The 17,417-nt window shown below is 40.7% G+C and overlaps 1 protein-coding gene across 1 annotated transcript in view; it reads left to right on the top strand.

Annotated features, from left to right (window-relative positions):
- Nucleotides 1-13,417, top strand: part of ESR2 (estrogen receptor 2) — a 61,494-nt gene extending 48,077 nt beyond the window's left edge. Inside the window, exons 6-10 of the mRNA XM_085225788.1 lie at nucleotides 1,649-1,939; nucleotides 6,348-6,486; nucleotides 8,400-8,533; nucleotides 10,097-10,271; nucleotides 11,851-13,417. Coding sequence (XP_085081914.1) covers nucleotides 1,649-1,939; nucleotides 6,348-6,486; nucleotides 8,400-8,533; nucleotides 10,097-10,271; nucleotides 11,851-11,989 — 878 coding nt within the window. The 3' untranslated portion in view covers nucleotides 11,990-13,417. The remainder of the gene's footprint in view (nucleotides 1-1,648; nucleotides 1,940-6,347; nucleotides 6,487-8,399; nucleotides 8,534-10,096; nucleotides 10,272-11,850) is intronic.
- Nucleotides 13,418-17,417: the final 4,000 nt, after the last annotated feature.

Consider the following 17,417-nt stretch of genomic DNA (forward strand, 5'->3'; position numbering starts at 1 on the left):
TGGTTTCTGTGATCTTCCATGTGTCTTTTTCACAAATTCTCTTGCTGATATGCATGCATGCAAATGGGTCTCTGGCAACTGGTCCAAACCCACGGCCCTACTGGTAGGTGACAAACAAATCCTCTGGTATGGCTAGAGGTTGGCTTAGAACTTCTGGTCGTTACAAGAGAACTGAAAAGCCTTTCTTGCTGACTTATTTGGTGGGTGTCATTTCCAGACCACGGGCTGGTCATTGTTCTTTGATAGCCATGAGATTAGTGAGGGTGCTGGTTGGGATTTTTCCACCTTTGTTATTCATCTACTCCTTTTTCTTCACGTACTTTATGAAATACATAAAGAATAATAAAGAAGAACCACATTCTGTGGCTCTGATGTTGCTTTGGACAGCACACCAAAAAGGCTTAATTAGCTGTAGTATTGTCAAGATAGCAGCACTGCATGAAAGGATGCTTTTGTGTAGTCTATGGGACTGAAACAAAATGAGACAAAAAAAAAAAAACAACCAATTTCTGTGCTTTTGGACTCCATGGCTTCTGCTAATAGAATAATAAATGTTGATCTGATGTAGATTTATGCTACTGCTGGCATTTATGTATATATGAAAATTCAGTGTTTGAATATCATGTCAGTAAAGGTGTTGGCTAGCACAAAAAATTGTCTTTTGAAAGATGTAGAGGAAAATTTCTCACTGATGTTGAAAATATTAACTGCTGAAGAATTCAAGCCTGTGAATCTGTTTAGTAACTTAATATTTAAATAACTTGATTTTTTTTTTAATGTTATGAAAACTTGCATGTTAGTTACTGCCAAAGTTTATTTATAAGTAAACAAAAAAGGTGCAAGGCAAACAGACATCATGGATGAGCACTGCATCAGATGCCCACTGTTTTTAAACCTCTTTCCATGTTTTCACTGTTTTTTAAGCCTCTTTCCATGGCTGCTCTTCAAGAATAGGTTACAGTGATCCCACCAATAATACTGATAGGCAGAGAATGTTTTGACGTTGTCTTAACGAACAGTAAAAAATCATTCTGATAATTTAAGGCCTTTGTAAAATGACTGCTCTGTGAAAGAGAAATAGTATTCTGCATGTGTAACTCCAAAGTGGGGGCTTGCTCTGTCTAGTTGTAGATACCCGAATTCACTTTGGGGAAACTCCTGCTGGCTTAAGTGGACATATGGAGAAGACAGGTTACCTTTCAGTAGGTCCCTAGCTGAGCATCGAGCTAGCAGTGAGGCCCAGCTGTGCTTCTGGCTGAGATATTTTCTTATGGCTCAAACTTTAGATTTTTTTTTTTTTTCCTAAATAACATTTAAAAGCAAATTTATTAGCAGAATTAAACAGGTTTCATTAGTTGCATTTGAAGACTTGATTTTATCTCTTTTTGATGTCAATGGGATTTTCCCAGGGACTTGTAAAGTAGATTCAAAAATAAACATTGCTTTCAGTTATTTTTTCTTCAGGAGGCTCCACTGAAGCAAAGTCATTCGGTCAATGCCGAATGCTTTAGAAAGTCTGAAACTTGATGTTTAATGTTAGAACATCCGCTAGCGAGGGGCTTTTCCCCTCCTCCCCAGACATTTGGTTTTGTACAATGCAACAGTGAGAGAAACGTATTTCAATGCGATTGTGTACCTCTTGTGTCAGGCTCAAGAAGAGAACGTTGTGGGTATCGAATCCTGCGCCGCCATCGTAATTCGGAGGATTGCATGGGCAAAACCAGGAAGTACAATGAGGCTGCAACCCGTGTAAAAGAGATCCTCCTCAGCACGGTCAGTCCAGAACAGTTTGTTTTAACTCTGCTTGAAGCTGAGCCTCCCAATGTGTTGGTGAGTCGTCCTAGCAAACCATTCACCGAGGCCTCCATGATGATGTCCCTGACAAAACTGGCAGACAAAGAGCTGGTTCACATGATTGGCTGGGCCAAAAAAATTCCTGGTAAGAATTTCAATCTCTTTTTTATCTATTTCTTTTGATGCCTTAATGGCATAGTGCTGTAAATGCGTAGTGTGAAAGTCTTACAGCAGTAATGGACAAATTATTGCTCTCAGAGCTTCACTTGGGAGCATTTTGAATCAGAAGACAGCCTTGCCCATAATTTGATATCTGTTGTTAGCCAAGTACTTGTTCAGGTTGCTAAAAAGCATAGTTGATGTTACCTGTTATTTTTATCTCATCAGCTTTAAATGCCTGGTTAATCTGATTAAGTCCATTAAAATGTGTAGACTGCTATTGGAAAAAAACAAAACAAAACAGACCAACACAAATGGTTTCCTTAAAATCTAATAAAGGCTTTATATTGAAGTTGATGAAAACTGCTTTGCAGCCAAGAACTGAGTCTCCACAACTGCTTCAGCTGACATAATTGGTACATGAGAGAATCAGATTAAGAGGGACACTGTATCGATCTCAGAATTATTGTGTGTTTTCCTTCAAACCAAAAATTAACATGAATGGTTTGGGCTGTTGGTCATGCAAAGAGCATTCACTGAATTACAATTACATGTGTTGCCTTGAATGTAGCTGCTCTCTGAAGCATCCACGGATGTGTTATTCTTTAACTTTGTATGCAGTGCTCTGCTGGAAGTGAGCCCTACCGCTGCATGTACCTTGCACAGCTGATGTGCTCTGCATTGCACCTAGCAGTCCTAAGCCTTGTTCATCTGCACTGCACCTCATGGCTGAGGGACTGCATCTCCTCATTGCAGAATGCCCTGGTTAAGTGTCTGTGTTGAATGGTACAGGTGTGATAGTTCTCAGGTGTGCAAATTCCAGGTTGGGTGCTGGGAAGGAGATACTAGCACTGCATGAGCACCTGAAACCGTGCTAGCTATTTGTAAGGGGATGTTCCTGTTAACATGGATTGTTTTAAACTGAGTGCAATTAAGCAATATTTGAAAGGAAAAAATAAAGTAACTTCTCTAATTGCAGATTCATTTCTGGTTTTTACTTTTAATTGTCAGATTAAAAATGAAAATGGCAACAAGAGAAACCATGACCACAGCCAAAAATGATGTATTATTTAATATATGTATTATTTAAAATGTTGTATTTTAAACATTAAAGGAAAATCAGTTTCTGAACGAACTCCACTTTTGACATTGCTTACTTTTAGCTTGTCTTCAATGTACGTCAGTAGTAAAACCTTTTTCTTGACAGTAAGAGAATTGTATGAAGAAAGCCTATTGAGGCGATCAAAGTCCTTCAAAACAGTTCCTGGGAATGTTTACACTTTATCATGTGTGTTTGTTTTTTGTGATCACTCATGTTACGCAGAACAGAAATAAATGCTGTTTTAGAAAAATGCCAAAAATAGATGTGAAATGCAATATGTTCCCAGTTACAAATAACATCACAGTATAAGGTGGCTTTTACAGCATCTTCTTGAACGTGGATTGATTTCTTCCTTTAAAGTAAATAAGGTGATGAAGCTCGGCCCGTAGGATTTCAGTTTGTAAATTCTTCCCTTGAAGAATCCATGAAAAAAAAAAAAAAATTCTTGACTAATGGCCCAGTGAGCACTAATTTTACAATACTTTTAATATATTTCTCTTCTAAATTAGTAGATGGATATTACTTCGATGGTCATCCTTAAGTAAAAGTAAATCTTTTTATTCTTTTCTTCTTATCTTAGTGCTATATGTGCTATATTTTGATAGAGGTTTGTCTGAAGAGGAAATCTAAGTCTGGTTTTTTTCCTTTACTTAATTTTTAATTTTTAATGACCTTCTTTTATTATGAGTCTCACTCTTCGAGTATATTTTTAGTATACAGTCAGCTTGTTGGATTGAATTTTTCTGTTACTCATAAAAGTAGAAGACAACACCTGGATTGTTATTTTTTTTTCTCATGACTTCCAATAATTTTAATTTGATGTTATCAGTGGGTATAACATAGCTTCTATAATTGCCTTTGACTCGGTTGACCTAGTTTAAGAGAGCTGAAGGGAGCTCATGGCTGTACTCACATGGCTAAAAGATGGAATGTTATCATGATATTGAAGTTTGGGTTCAGTATGGAACATAGTTGTTGGCCAGTATGATATCTTTGGGTAGCTACTGCATACCCAGAAGAAGATGGTTTTTTTCTCTTGTTGTGTTTTTTTTTTTTTCCTGTGCTATTATGGCAGTATATCTTAGTAATTTATATTGAAGGATTAGCTATAGAGCACAGAATTTAAAGGACAGGTTCTACAGCTACAGAAAAATGAGCAATTCAATGTACTCTGCAGCAAATGAGAAGGGTCTTAAGATCCTTCAGATTCTGCAATAGAAGCTGTCATGCTAATGTGCTATCCTCAACCTTTAAACACAATTGCTACAAAGAGGAAAGGAATAGTCCTGATAGCAGCGCTCGATGTTCATAAATCATACTGTTGGTAATGCATATTTAGCAGGTACCATCTGGGATACATCTGAATCTCTAATTACCTTTACACTGAAAACTGGGACTTGGTCTGACAACTCTACTGGGATTTGTTTTTCAACTCCGTAACTTGTTGTTTATGGTGGAGAAATCAGTGCACGCCTCTGTAACTGTTGACTTAAATAAACCCCTGAAATGTCTTTGAGCTGTTGTTTCCCGGGAAACCATCCCTGTTGGTTGATCCTATTCACACTTCCATGGGTATTTTTCTAAAAGCACTTTTTAAATTATGAGGGTTTGGGTCTGGCAGATAATCTGCCATTGGCTGTGAGTTCTGTAGTAAATTCTTCGACAGTGAAATCCGTGAGGGAAAGCACAGCTTGTGGGCTCCTGTTTTCTCATCTTGGAGTAAAGGAGTAAGGCACTCAGTTTGAAGGCAGCACTTTCAGCGATGCAAAGAGAGAGTTTGCATTACCCAGCTTATGTTAACCTGGGAATGTCACCGACTGTCTTCCAGGGCAGTACTTTAATGAGCTGAAAATGTATGAAACGTTTATATAAATTACTGGGAGCAGATTTCATGACAGCACAAATGTATGGTGCACGTTTGAGACGTCAGAGAACTGTCCAAAAAGATCTACAGGAAACCCATCTCCCATGCCCAGGCCCTGTAGTGATTTTTTTCACCATTTGGAGCCATAGTTACCAACACATCTAAAACTTAAGCATCTTTGTTAGCAGTCTTATCTGAAGTGTCTCTGCTTTGAAAACTTTGACCTGATCTTGATTTAGGACAGAGGTGTAGACTGAGTGCAGAACTGATAGTCATTGTCTTTGTGCTTTTCTTGGGCTTGCCTTTTGGTAATGGACACTTCTTCATTTTCCTTGTGCTTGTTGTTGTTAATTCTTTATTTTCCTTATGCGTGCATGTGTGTGCATTCTTATTTTTCTTTATTTGTAGAACCATTGAGTATCCCAAGTCGGAAGGGACCCCTAAGAACCATGGAGTTCAACTCCTTCTCTAAGGCTTTGTATGTTATTGCAGAGGAAGGGGCAAGCAAGAACAACTTCTCTCTTCTGTGAGAGAGACGGCTGTGTTGCCGTATTATCTGGCACTTGCTGGAAGTTCCAGAGATAACTAAATGCTAGAAAAGAGCGTATGCCCTATTGCATCAATTCTGTTCTTGCTTCTGGGGTGCCACGTTGCAGACATCACTACCATCATCAACTACCCTTGTCTATCTTTTTTTTTTTTATCGATCAACACATGGCGTTTACCAATAAGGTGATAACACAGAGCGACTGAGATGTGGCTTCTTTCATAGGTACCGAACAAACCCAGAAACGTGACTGCATCCTGAGGTCCAAACAAAACACCAAGAGTCAACCCTGCAAACAGCAACCTTATATGTTATGGGAAAAGAATGGTCTATTTTCATAGGAGTCCTCCACAGTATAATGCGATAAATCTTTAATAGATGTGAGTTTCCATAATGGGTACTTTGTACCTTCAAGAAGTCTCTGGGGCTGTCATCTAAGGAGGTGCCCGCATGTAAGGCAGGTCTACATTCACCTATGTGCCAATTGCGCTTCAGCACTGCTCTGATTTATTTATTTTCCTCGAAGACTTTCCAGGCAAAGCTGGATAAGGCCCTGGGCAACCTGATTGAGCTGTCGTGTCACTGTTTGTTGCAGGAGCGTTGGACTAGATGGCCCTCAGAGGTCCCTTCCAACTCTAAGGATTCTACGGTTCTATCATTTCAAATGTTTTGTGGAAGATGTGTCAAAGATAATCACAACTATTTATGTTCCCATTTGAGATGGCAGCAATGCACTTCTGATGTCAGTGCCTCTTTTTCTCTCTTTCTTCACAACCCATGTTTCCTCTTTTTTCTTTTTTTTTTTTGTATATTAAAGACATTTTTATAAGAACAGAGATGTAAACAAGTTGATTTATTTGATGCTGTTTTCATCATTTTAGGCTTTATTGATCTCAGCCTCTATGACCAAGTCAGGCTCTTGGAGAGCTGCTGGATGGAAGTTTTAATGATTGGTTTAATGTGGAGATCAATCGACCATCCTGGGAAATTAATTTTCGCCCCAGACCTTGTACTAGATAGGTAAGAGAAATCAACTTCTTGAGAGCCCTTCAGTTATTGTGTTTGGAGGGAGATGAATGGAGAAAGGAAGTGGGTGAAATATTGGAGATAATTTGAACATTTAACAATACCATTCACTTGTATTTTAACAATTATATCTTGAGAATTCACCTGTTGAATGTTCAGGGCTCCAAATGCTAAAATTGCAGACATCAACACGATGTGCTCCATTATCAAGCAGCTTCCATCGGCCAATAGATTTTCTCCCCGATTATTTTAAGTAGTTTATCTCAGATTTTTTTTCCTGTACCTATGCAGATTTCATAGCTACATTGATGAGCTTTGTAGTACTAGCCAAAAGGAATTTTAAAAAGTAACTTTCTGTTTAATATTGAAAATTTTCTTCAAGCTTAAGTAGAGTGTTTGCAAGCTTAAAGCTTATTTATCCATAGCTATGTACCAGGGAAGAATACGGATTAGTAAGGATGTTTTACCACAGCATGTTAGAACACTTTGATGTGGGCTTCCCATTGGTAAAAAGAGAGAATCTGCTGTCTTAGCAAGGAGTAAAATCTCTCTTAACCTTTTCAACCTAGGGAAATTCATATCTGCACCAATTTGGGCTCGAGCTAAATAATCGTCATCATCATAGATTCGGAAAGCAAAATGGGTCAGTAAGAGAAATAAATTTGAATTACAGAAGATTTGAAGTAAATTGTGGTTTTCTCATATAAAATTCAATGCAAGGACAAACTGGATTGCGCATTGCAATGATAAGAAATTGCTGAAAATGTACGATGTGTTCAGTTCCTCGAGAGCTAATACGAGCCAAATAGAGCTGGCTTCCGTCATCTCCACAAGACTTAATGGAGTGGGAGCTAGCAAGCATCTGGGCATCCTGTACTATTTTTAAGATATGCTCATGTGAACTTTAGCTACATTACCCACACAGTCTTTGTAGACGTACTTCTCTGATGCTCATGCCTTTGTCTTGATGCTGGCAGCTGCCAGTCCTCCTCCAAAGCTTGAATTTCTCCTTTGCTAAGAGGCACATGAGAAGCCAGGCAGTATTGAGGCAGTTTCCTTTCTGCAGGCTGTATTTCAGCTCCTGGGTAGTGTTACCTGCCTCAGCCTGAGCACTCAGCACCAGGCATCCCTTTGAATACAGCATCATAGAGCTTTACTGCTTTGTAATTCCAGTACGTTTAACAAATAATCTGAAACTCTAATTTAAATGGTTTTAAATTACTTCTGATTCATTTTAAGCTGATTGTATTTTTTCAGTTCATTTTCAGAACTGGAAACAGTACTGTTTCTAATATCCAAAATGGAGGTTACAATCACCATTTATTTGCAACCATAAACAAACAAACAAAACCAGCCAGACAAAATCCAAAGCTATTCAAACACGAACACCTTCAACAAGCAAAAGGTGATTTGGAGGATCGTAGGAGTTATCTTATTGTTCTAAGAAACTTACTATAGTGGGGCTTTCTTAATTATTCATTCTTTAGACATCTGCCAGGTACAAACAGGGATGTCATAGGTTGTGACATGAATTCCTCGTGAACCAAATCTGGAAAATGACTCAAGGTTGTGCTGTGCTCTGCCCTGTAGTATGAAGCTTAAAGCAGATTATCACAAATTATATTGGTTGTGAAATTAAAGCCTCTTTACAGAAATATGGTTATACTTACCTGTGGTCAATTCTGTAAGCACTTTAAACACCTTACAGAGAAAATTAGTTCCTTAGAGGTGCTGACCTTTTATGCCATTGTAATTTTCCATTTAGATTTCTTGATAGAACCTTTTGAATGCTCCCACAGACGAGACAGATAGGCTTCTTATAGCTTTCTTTGCACTATGGCTTTTATCTGGCTGAGTCAAAGTTCCTTAATTCTGCTTTTTTGGTAACATTTTAAATGTTTCCATAGGGACGAGGGGAAATGCGTAGAGGGAATTTTGGAAATCTTTGATATGCTCCTGGCCATGACCTCGAGGTTCCGAGAGCTGAAACTGCAGCACAAGGAGTATCTGTGTGTCAAGGCAATGATCCTCCTCAATTCCAGTGAGTACACAATTGCCTCTGACACTCACAAATTATACTTATTTCGACTGCGGCTGGGAAATTAGTGTCTAAAAATGACAGAAATATCAAATGAGATAAAGTATAATTCAAAGGGAACGCTGGAAAGGGACTTCATCAAATCATAAGGGTTTTTGCTCAAGAAACTTCTAAGCCATGTTGTTTGCTAGATTTAGGGTCTCTATCCTGCTCTAGAGAACTGCATGAATAACCCCAAATCTGAAAACCTGCTCACAGGGTGGGGTTTGTGACCCAGGCAGTGGGTATGTCCTTTTCAAATCTTGACCACAGTGATCAATCAGGAGTGCAGCTCAGAGCTCCGTGGATCCTGGTCGTGGGTGATGCTGCTTCATGCCTATACAAGCCTGTTCTTTGTACTAGTAAAATTATTTACTCAACCGAGTGGCGATCAGTTGTGCTGAAATATTTCTATTTAATGATAATTAATTAGTAGAAATGCTAGAAAGAATTCAACAGTTCTGCAAGATGAAGTGAGGACAGAAAGTTTGCTTTGCAGCCTTCTACAGCCTGTGGTAAAATCCCTTTATTCCCCAGAACATTTTGTAAGGTCAAAAGGAAAACAACAACAACAACAACAAAGCCATCTGTATATAGAATGATGATACTATTTACATCTACTGTTTTCAGCATGAAGCTTTTGTGTAACACTCAGCACTGTTTCCGAAGGGGAATAGTCCAGCTGTTTTCTGACTTGTTTGTAGAACAGATTCCATTATTTCAACTGACAACAGAGCTCTTCCATTTATTTTTATTTAGCCAAAGGGAGAAAAAAATGCTCATTAGCCATGGCTTTTTTAAAAGCTTCACCTCTCAAAAAAAAACACTTCTCCTCTAAAGGCTCTCCTTCCTTAGCAAGGTTAATCTGTTACTTCTGGTGTTCAAGGTGTTGGGGAGCTTTGTCCATCCATAGGCATCTTTGAGATTCTCTATCAAGAATACCAGTGAGTGTTCACAGACTTTCCTCATGGCAATTTATTCTTTCTCCTCCCCACTCCCCTTTCTTCTGCTTTTGCTGACTTCTGAGGTGTCTCACAGTAGGCAGATGCTGTCCTGTGGCACCATGGTGAGCTGTTGGGAGCCTACAGCAGTCAGTAAGAACATCTGCTCTCGTCCTCCCTTGGATTTACTTGGAGAAGAAAGGTTTTTTGTTTTTTGTTTTTTGAGCATGATAGAAGCTAAACGGCATGGTGCAATGTGATTCAAAGGAAAAAACCCTGGAGAATGGAAAGCACGTCTGCTTCCCCACAGACTGAGAGCTCAGTCTGACTGAAGAGTCTGTGTTCAATGTGTTGTCTTGGGAGGATTTGGGAGAGTTAATTGCTGTGCAATCAATGTAGAAAACCCATTTGGATGAAGAAATACAAGCTGAAGCTTGGCATGTTACATGCAGCACTGTTTGTATTGTGTTGAATGTGTGTCAGGAAATATAACATTTCTTATCCTGTGAATTATTACATTGGAAGACAATCCACAGTTATAGTTTTTTGTGCCTCACAAGCAGAATTTCTTTGTCTTCTCTGGTAGGCATGTTTCCCTTGTCAGCAGAAGAACCCGAAAGCAACAGGAAACTGCACCACCTGCTCAGTGTGGTCACAGATGCTCTGGTGTGGGTTATTGCAAAGAGTGGAATCCCCTCCCAGCAGCAAACAACTCGCCTGGCCAATCTGTTGATGCTGCTCTCCCACGTCAGACATGCAAGGTAAATCTTACAGAACGTAAGGGATATGCCAGCTGTTGTGTTTCTTCTTACAGTGACAGAGTTGGTCTAGAACTCCACAGTGCCCCTGAGGCACCCTCTTCATCTCTCTTTTTGTAAGACTATCCTTCCCAGCGTGGCTAACTAGGCAATGTGATCAGGTGTTGGCTGGCACTCAACACGTCGTATTAATATTAAAATGTTCTCTTAACTGTACTGTATTAAAGCATTCCTACATACTCTCCTGAAATGTTTAGCAACAATAACACAAATTCAGCCCTTTGACAAAATAAAAATAAATAGTAACAGTAATAATAAAAGAAACACGACACCCAGCAACCAAAACTCTTCTGTCCAGAAGTCCCTTTCAGAGCTGATCCGCAACGTGGATTTTGGAGGAACAAGGTATGGTTTGAACTCTGTGCTTGTCACAGGCCAAATATTTTGTGCATCCTGGGAGCCACAACTGGTCCTTTTACTCAGAACCCTAACATTTTGCCATGCACTGCAACTATGCCACACTCTGGCTTTCCTCATGTAAAGAAGCTCTTCTGCTCCCTGCCAACTCCCGGATCACCTTAGGTTTCCCATCTCTGCTTGCAGTACAGTGGTCTCAAATGCAAGATGCTGCAAATAGATGCTTTAATTTTCCATCTCTGTCATCTTGAATTATTACCCAGAGATCAGCTATTCACCTGTCTTGCCTGGTGATGCAGGACATTCAAGTGCAGAAGAAGGGTAGGAGGAGATCTTTTCTTTGCTCTTGGCCTTTGTTAGGCTTTTAGCTCTTAAATTGCAGCAGAACACCATTTTTTGGGATGCATTGCCTCCTTCCCAGTCCAATCCAGTAGTTCAGCTGTGTGCTGGCTGGTTGCTGCTATTGCCACTGTGATTAATTTGGTATTGAGCAAGTGCACTTGGTTTTCAGCCCCAAAACTCTGAGTGTATCTTAATGCGTGTGTGTGTGTGGGTATGTGAGTGTGTGTGTACAACTGCTATATTTCAGCAGTAGCCATCCCCTGTCAATCCAAATATTGATACAGCTGCAGAGATTGCAAGTCAGCGAAGTGTCACCATACCTTGCTGTATGACCAAAAAAAAAGAAGATTCTGAGCCTGCAGTTATCTGCAAGATCTAACACTAGACAAGCAGAGAGGAAGCAAACTGCTTGAAGTTAGCCAATATCATATGGTATTCCTGCTCAGCCAGCTGGGAGAAGTAGGTGGTTCGTAGAGTTACGTGGTGTGAATTCCCCATTTGTTTACAGCTGCAGCACATGGGTCTCCCACGTTTATGGCACCAAAGAAGCGTTCTCTTTCATCTCAATAGGAGTGATTCATTTGAATCATTTTCTGAAGACAGTTTGTGTTGGAAAACAGAAATCTTGGTTCTCTAGATGGTAGATCGCAGCCTTAGAGCATTAGGATGTTGTTGTTGCTGCTAGTAAGATGTGATCCCATAGTCTGCAGCAGTTACATCTCTTAACTCATAAAAAAGGAACTCTTGAAGCCATGATTGTGTTTTCCTTCTCTGTACTGGTCATACATATCACTGACTTTATTTTGTCTGTTTTTCTTGACAGTAACAAGGGCATGGAGCATCTGCTGAGCATGAAGTGCAAAAATGTGGTCCCAGTGTATGACTTGCTGCTGGAGATGTTGAATGCGCACACACTCCGAGGGCAAAGGAAGTCCCCAGTCACACATCCTGAGTTTGAATAAGTTTCACATTTCCAGGTCTGAACAGAACTATAGGGCTGCCCCAATATGCAGGCTGTCCCCAGCCTCCATTTGCTGAAAGTTATGGGAGAAAACTAAGCTGCTGTGATGGGACTGCTGGAGCGTGACCTAATGCCAGTCCTCAGCTCTTCTAGATTCACAATGGGATATCTTGGGAAAAGATTGCGAGGCGCACACCTCTGTCTGTTTCTGACATTATAATAGCTGCACTTTTATAGTGCCTTCTGTGAGACTCTAAAAAGCACCTTATGAAATTAAGCCTCAGAACAGTCCTGCGAGACAGGGAATTATTGCCTCTCCTTTTTAAAAGCAACTGAGACAAAGAGATAAAGTGACTGGGTTGAGATGACAGAGGTCTGTGTCAGGGCCAGGGGTCAGGGCCTCACTCTCTGTGATCCAGCCCAATCCTTTTAAGCACTAACTGATCTTCTCTTTCGGTGTGAGGTGGTATGAAATACACAGCAGCAGTATTTGGGATGAATCTGCTTACCTGTGTGTGCTGGGCACTGGGCAACGCTGCTTTGCAGGTGATGTGCACAGTGGAAAGGAGTTTCCTTTGTTCTTAAATATGCAATGGCTGCGTGGGCCCTCATTTGAGGGCCATTCTGAATAACATCTTGGGCTAGTTCAGAGCCTCTTCAGAAATGTGAAACCAAGCTTACATTCGAATGTTGTGAGCAAGTTCTTAACACCCGTGTTATTACCTGTGTATGATTCTTCAGCGCTTTAAACCAGCACAAAACTGCCCCCTTCTTTCAGTCAGTGCTGACTTTTGAAACGTGTTCTGTCTGTGAAATGAAGATGTTGTTTTATATATTTATTAATGGTGTTAAATCTATTATAACGTTTAGGTACAAAAGGTTGCTTTGTGAACATCGTGTCCGTTCATATGTGCTCTGCTAACCGGGGCTTCTGAGATCAGTGGGAAAACGCACTGCATTCCCTCCCCTTTTGACTGCCTGTGGGTCTGGGTCCTGCCCATCCCAACCGTAGAGGCAGGGGATGTGAGGCTGAGCTGGGCTGCTGCCCTCAGGTTTGCTGCTTGCTCATTCTCCAAGCGCGTGTCACCCGAAGCTGCTCCATATTTTGTGCAGGATCCTTCAGGATTTTGTTTCACAGGTGCGATGGCTTGTTTGAATTGAATGTCACTTGGGATGCAGGCTGAGGCCTCCGTGTGTGCTGACTTCTGCATGTGTTTAAGACCCGCTAAGGAAAACAAAGAAGGGAAATAGCTCATCTGACCACCTCAGCGAAGAGCAGGATGGCACCATTTGTTCCAGTCACTGCCAATATTGCATTTTGATGTGAGCTGCAATTGCAGTTGCTATCAGTGGAAGTGTTTTATATAATACATGCATGTTTTTGGCATTGCGGGTGTGGTGACATTAAACTGGGACTACCCCAAAAGTCCATTTTGAGCTTAAGTCTTTTGGATGAGGGACTGCGCCGTTGCCCCTTTGCATGCTTTGAGTATCTTGCAGACCCTTGATCCTGGTGTTTTTTGAAGGCCGGGACAGTATTTTTTATAGGAGGGGCATAAAGCATTGTCAGTGAGTTGCACAAATCTCTTGTCCTGTTTTTGATCTTGTACTATACCATATGCTGCTGCTGTCTCAATTTTTACTGGCTACCTTTCTATTGTTTATAAGAAATGTAATATAGCAGCGCCCTTCTAAAATATTTAATATTTACTACAAAAAAAAAAAAAAAAAGGAAAAAAGAAAAAAATGTAAGTACAGTCTTGAATTCATTGGCTCCTTACTCATTTTGTGGGAATTTTTGCTGTGAAAAGATATCTTTGGCTGCCATCACCTCCCGGCCTTCCTACATTGTAGTGTTCTTTCTCTGATTTTCCTTTTGCTGTGTATTTGTTTTGCTTAATACAATCTTTCAAAGGAACATTTAAGTGCTATTTTTTGTTTCGCTATAAAAGCGCCGAGTTTATGTGCACTCCTGAAGCAAATGTCTGGGAAAGAGTGGGTATCAGTCATACAGCAAATGTCTAAATGCTAATTTACTCCGGATTGATGCAGAAGGGCGGTGCTGCAGATTTGTGCCACGCTGTGATTCACACATTTTTACTCGCACAGTCTAAAAGGGAATAGGATGTAATTTCAGCAGATTTTGTTTCGTTAAGCATGGTTTTATTAAAAGCTACTACCAGTGTTTTAAAATGGGTAAAACCCAATAGCTGTCAAATCTGTGGATTAATGTTCATGTGTGGGCAAAGAGGGAGGTGTACGTCTCTAGCATGGCACAGCTGATAAACAAGGACCTTGTGATAAGGCAATGAACGTTGACTCCCGAGTAAGATGCTGTGTTAACCGCGGGTCTGTATCCCACAGATCTTCTCATGTACTGCAGCCCAGGTGAGGAGAACATCCGTGTTCAACCCAGGCCTTAGCAGAGCTGTTGGTGCATTTCAGCTCCTGTACAGGGAGCATCTCCATGTCCAGCAGGAAAGAACGGAGCCAAGGAGCTACAGAGGCCCATCAGGAGGTGAGGATGTGGCTGCTCTGCAGCATCCCTTCCCTGCTGCACATCAGCATCTGCCACGGAGTGGGACCAGGCCAGAGGTGGTTGTTTCTTCCTGAATTGTGCTGCAATTCTGGGTGCTGTGATGAGGGTATCATGTATGATTCATCTCCAGGAATGCTACACCTTTTCCAGAGCTCTGTGTTTTTGCAAACTACATTTGGTGCTGCCAGAGGGGAGAAGATGAGTGGGAAAACCCTCCCCTGAGACAGTGCCTGATAGACTGGGAGTTCCTATGAACCATGCAGGAAAGCAAGACAGATAGCACATACTGTCTGTATAAATATGGTTAGTGCCATAATATCTAGGGAACCTGCTTGAGCTGGGGGTTGGACGAGATGCTCCAGAGGTCCCTTCCAACCCCTACAGTTCTGTGATTTTTCAGTTAACTCCTTACTGATTGAATGCTATACAGTGAACACTGTAATGAGTGGAGAGCATCCTTCTCACTGCTGGAAATTTTTGCTTTCCCCTTGGTGGCATGGTGAGAATCAGACATTTGCTGTGTTTGCATCATTAGAGTGGTTTAAAGAGCTAGAAATTCAGTGAGTCTTTGGAAAGTTGCCTCTTTATCCTTTTGAACTGTTACCAGTGGTCAGCTTTATCTAACGTAAGAATTATTGTTTTCTTTAGAATCACAACAGACATCACTGGAGAATGTATAATTTAGATTTGCTGACAGAGGACGCCAAATATATGTGTACAAATAGGCACAAAAGATTCAAAGGGCAGCTCAGCCCGAACACACTGATACTGCTGATGGCCCGTGGGTGTGATGGGGTTCTTTAGAGGCACAGCACTGCTCTGCTGCAGGATATTTCTGGCACCTTTGGGTCCCAACTATACGGAAAGCAAGCCTGAGCTTTTTACTTTGAGCTAGACATAAATGGCTTCTAAAAGCAGGGCCAGAGCCTGCTTTTGTGTGTCCAAAGTTGTTCTTTCTTGTCTGAGTGATAGAAAATAGCTGTGCACTGATGAAATAGTGTTCTTTCTTAGGCTGTGCTTTACCCCTCATGTATTAAAAATGTGGTTGTTATTAAGGAGTCTATTTTGATCTTAGCACTGAGAGCTTATGGCAGAAAAAGGCAACTCTCTTTCCTCCCCGTCCTTTCCCATGAAGATAAAAACACTGCCCATGGCAAACAAGTTGCTCGTACCTTGACAGATGATGTTTAAAGCAAGGTATGTGCATGGCTTCATTTGAGATGCCTTAAACTGAGTACAGTCTGATGTCCTGTCACAGGAATTACTGGTTTTTAAGGTTGAATTTTGATCTGGCCAGTTCCCTGGATGGCAGAATAGCTGACCTTGGCTGCTGTAAGCCAGCACGGCCAGGGACAGGAGTCATGGACATGCCTTGGCTGTCGTCACCATTCTTCTAAGAAGAAAGTGTTGGACATTATTATGTCCTGCAAGATTATAACTTGGCAAAGTTAAGGATGCGGTCGTATATTGTGCTGACCCAGTGCCTAAACTGATACTAAGGATAGCTTTGTAAATGGGAGTAAGGAAAGCAAGTGGATTGCTAAAATGTGTTATAAATTATTATTTTTAGTGTTTTACCGCTGAACTGAAGTGGTGAGTTAAAAGACGTGGTATGTTTCATAGCCAAAGCTTCATTTTATTGATGATATGGATATTTTCTAACTATTATTCCGTTCTTTTAGCATAGAGGTCACCTACATTAACATGTTGTTGAGTGTCAGTGATTTCTATTTAAGTGCATTAAAAGCAGACTGCAATGGTATAAAATGCCAGCTTCTGCTGATACTGCCTGAACAAATCTTTCTTTACTCATCACAGCGTAGTGTAGTGAAGAGACACTGTATCCATGAACAGTTGTTTCTGCAACATTTCTTACCTCTGTTGTCCATAGAATTTTCTGAGTCCTGCTTCCTACATGGTATTAATTTCAGTAGTTTATCCTCACCACAAGTCTGGAGTGGAAACAGTGTTAGGAGCGAAGTTGGCACCTTTTGTTTTATGTATGTAATATGGATGGGAAAAACAAACAAACCAACCTCCTTCCTGTCTCTCAGCTATTTAGTTCTGTGAATTTAAGGTATTTTCCCAGTGATGCACGCATTGTTAAGTTGTAGATTGTTGTGGCTGAATAAACCAGTATCACAAAACCTAAATATGCGGGGTTTTGCTCATTTCTTTCTTGTAGCTGATCTCAGCCTGCTTTCTGGAGCTTATGATGAGTGAATCACAGTGTCTGTGGGTAAGTGAGTGTCTCATCCTGACCTTCGCAGTCACTTTGTATGCTGTACGTGGATTTGTCAGGTACGGGACTTCTTAGGAATTTCCACGGCTCCAAGTGGCTCTGTAGGTTTCAGGGATGGGCAAATTTAACTGTAAGGGTGCCAATTTGTAATAGTTCTGAAAGCAGAAGGTGGAGGACTATTTGTTCACTGACTAATTATGGGGAGTTGGGCTAGATACCTCTAAGGGTCCCTTCCAACTCAAACAATTTTGTGATTTTGGAAGGAGAGGTACAGCTGAGATCAGATGGATCTCATCTACCTCACAAAGATGACTTCAACCCAAAGCCAGGTGGAGGAGTTTCACTCCTTTGTACAATGCCTGTGCACTACTGTGCACGTGTGCACTTGCTCTCCCTATTGCTCCTGCCCTCTTTTTTTTTTTCCCCCTAGTCATTGAGCAATTCAATCCTGAGTGCCTGAGTGAGAGGATGACAGTAGGAGATGGGTGGATATACATAATGACTTGTTTGAAGCAGACATTAGAGTCAGCCCAGGTATGGCGGTTATAATCAACCGGAGGTAAAACTATTTAAAATAGGACTGGGGGAAAAATACTTAATTTCCCAGAATTTATTTTTTTGCTACATTTTGAGATAATTTTGTAAAAG

The sequence above is a fragment of the Meleagris gallopavo genome, chromosome 5, assembly GCF_905368555.1.
Source record: "Meleagris gallopavo chromosome 5, MGAL_WU_HG_1.1, whole genome shotgun sequence".
NCBI classification, from domain to species: Eukaryota; Metazoa; Chordata; class Aves; order Galliformes; family Phasianidae; genus Meleagris; species Meleagris gallopavo.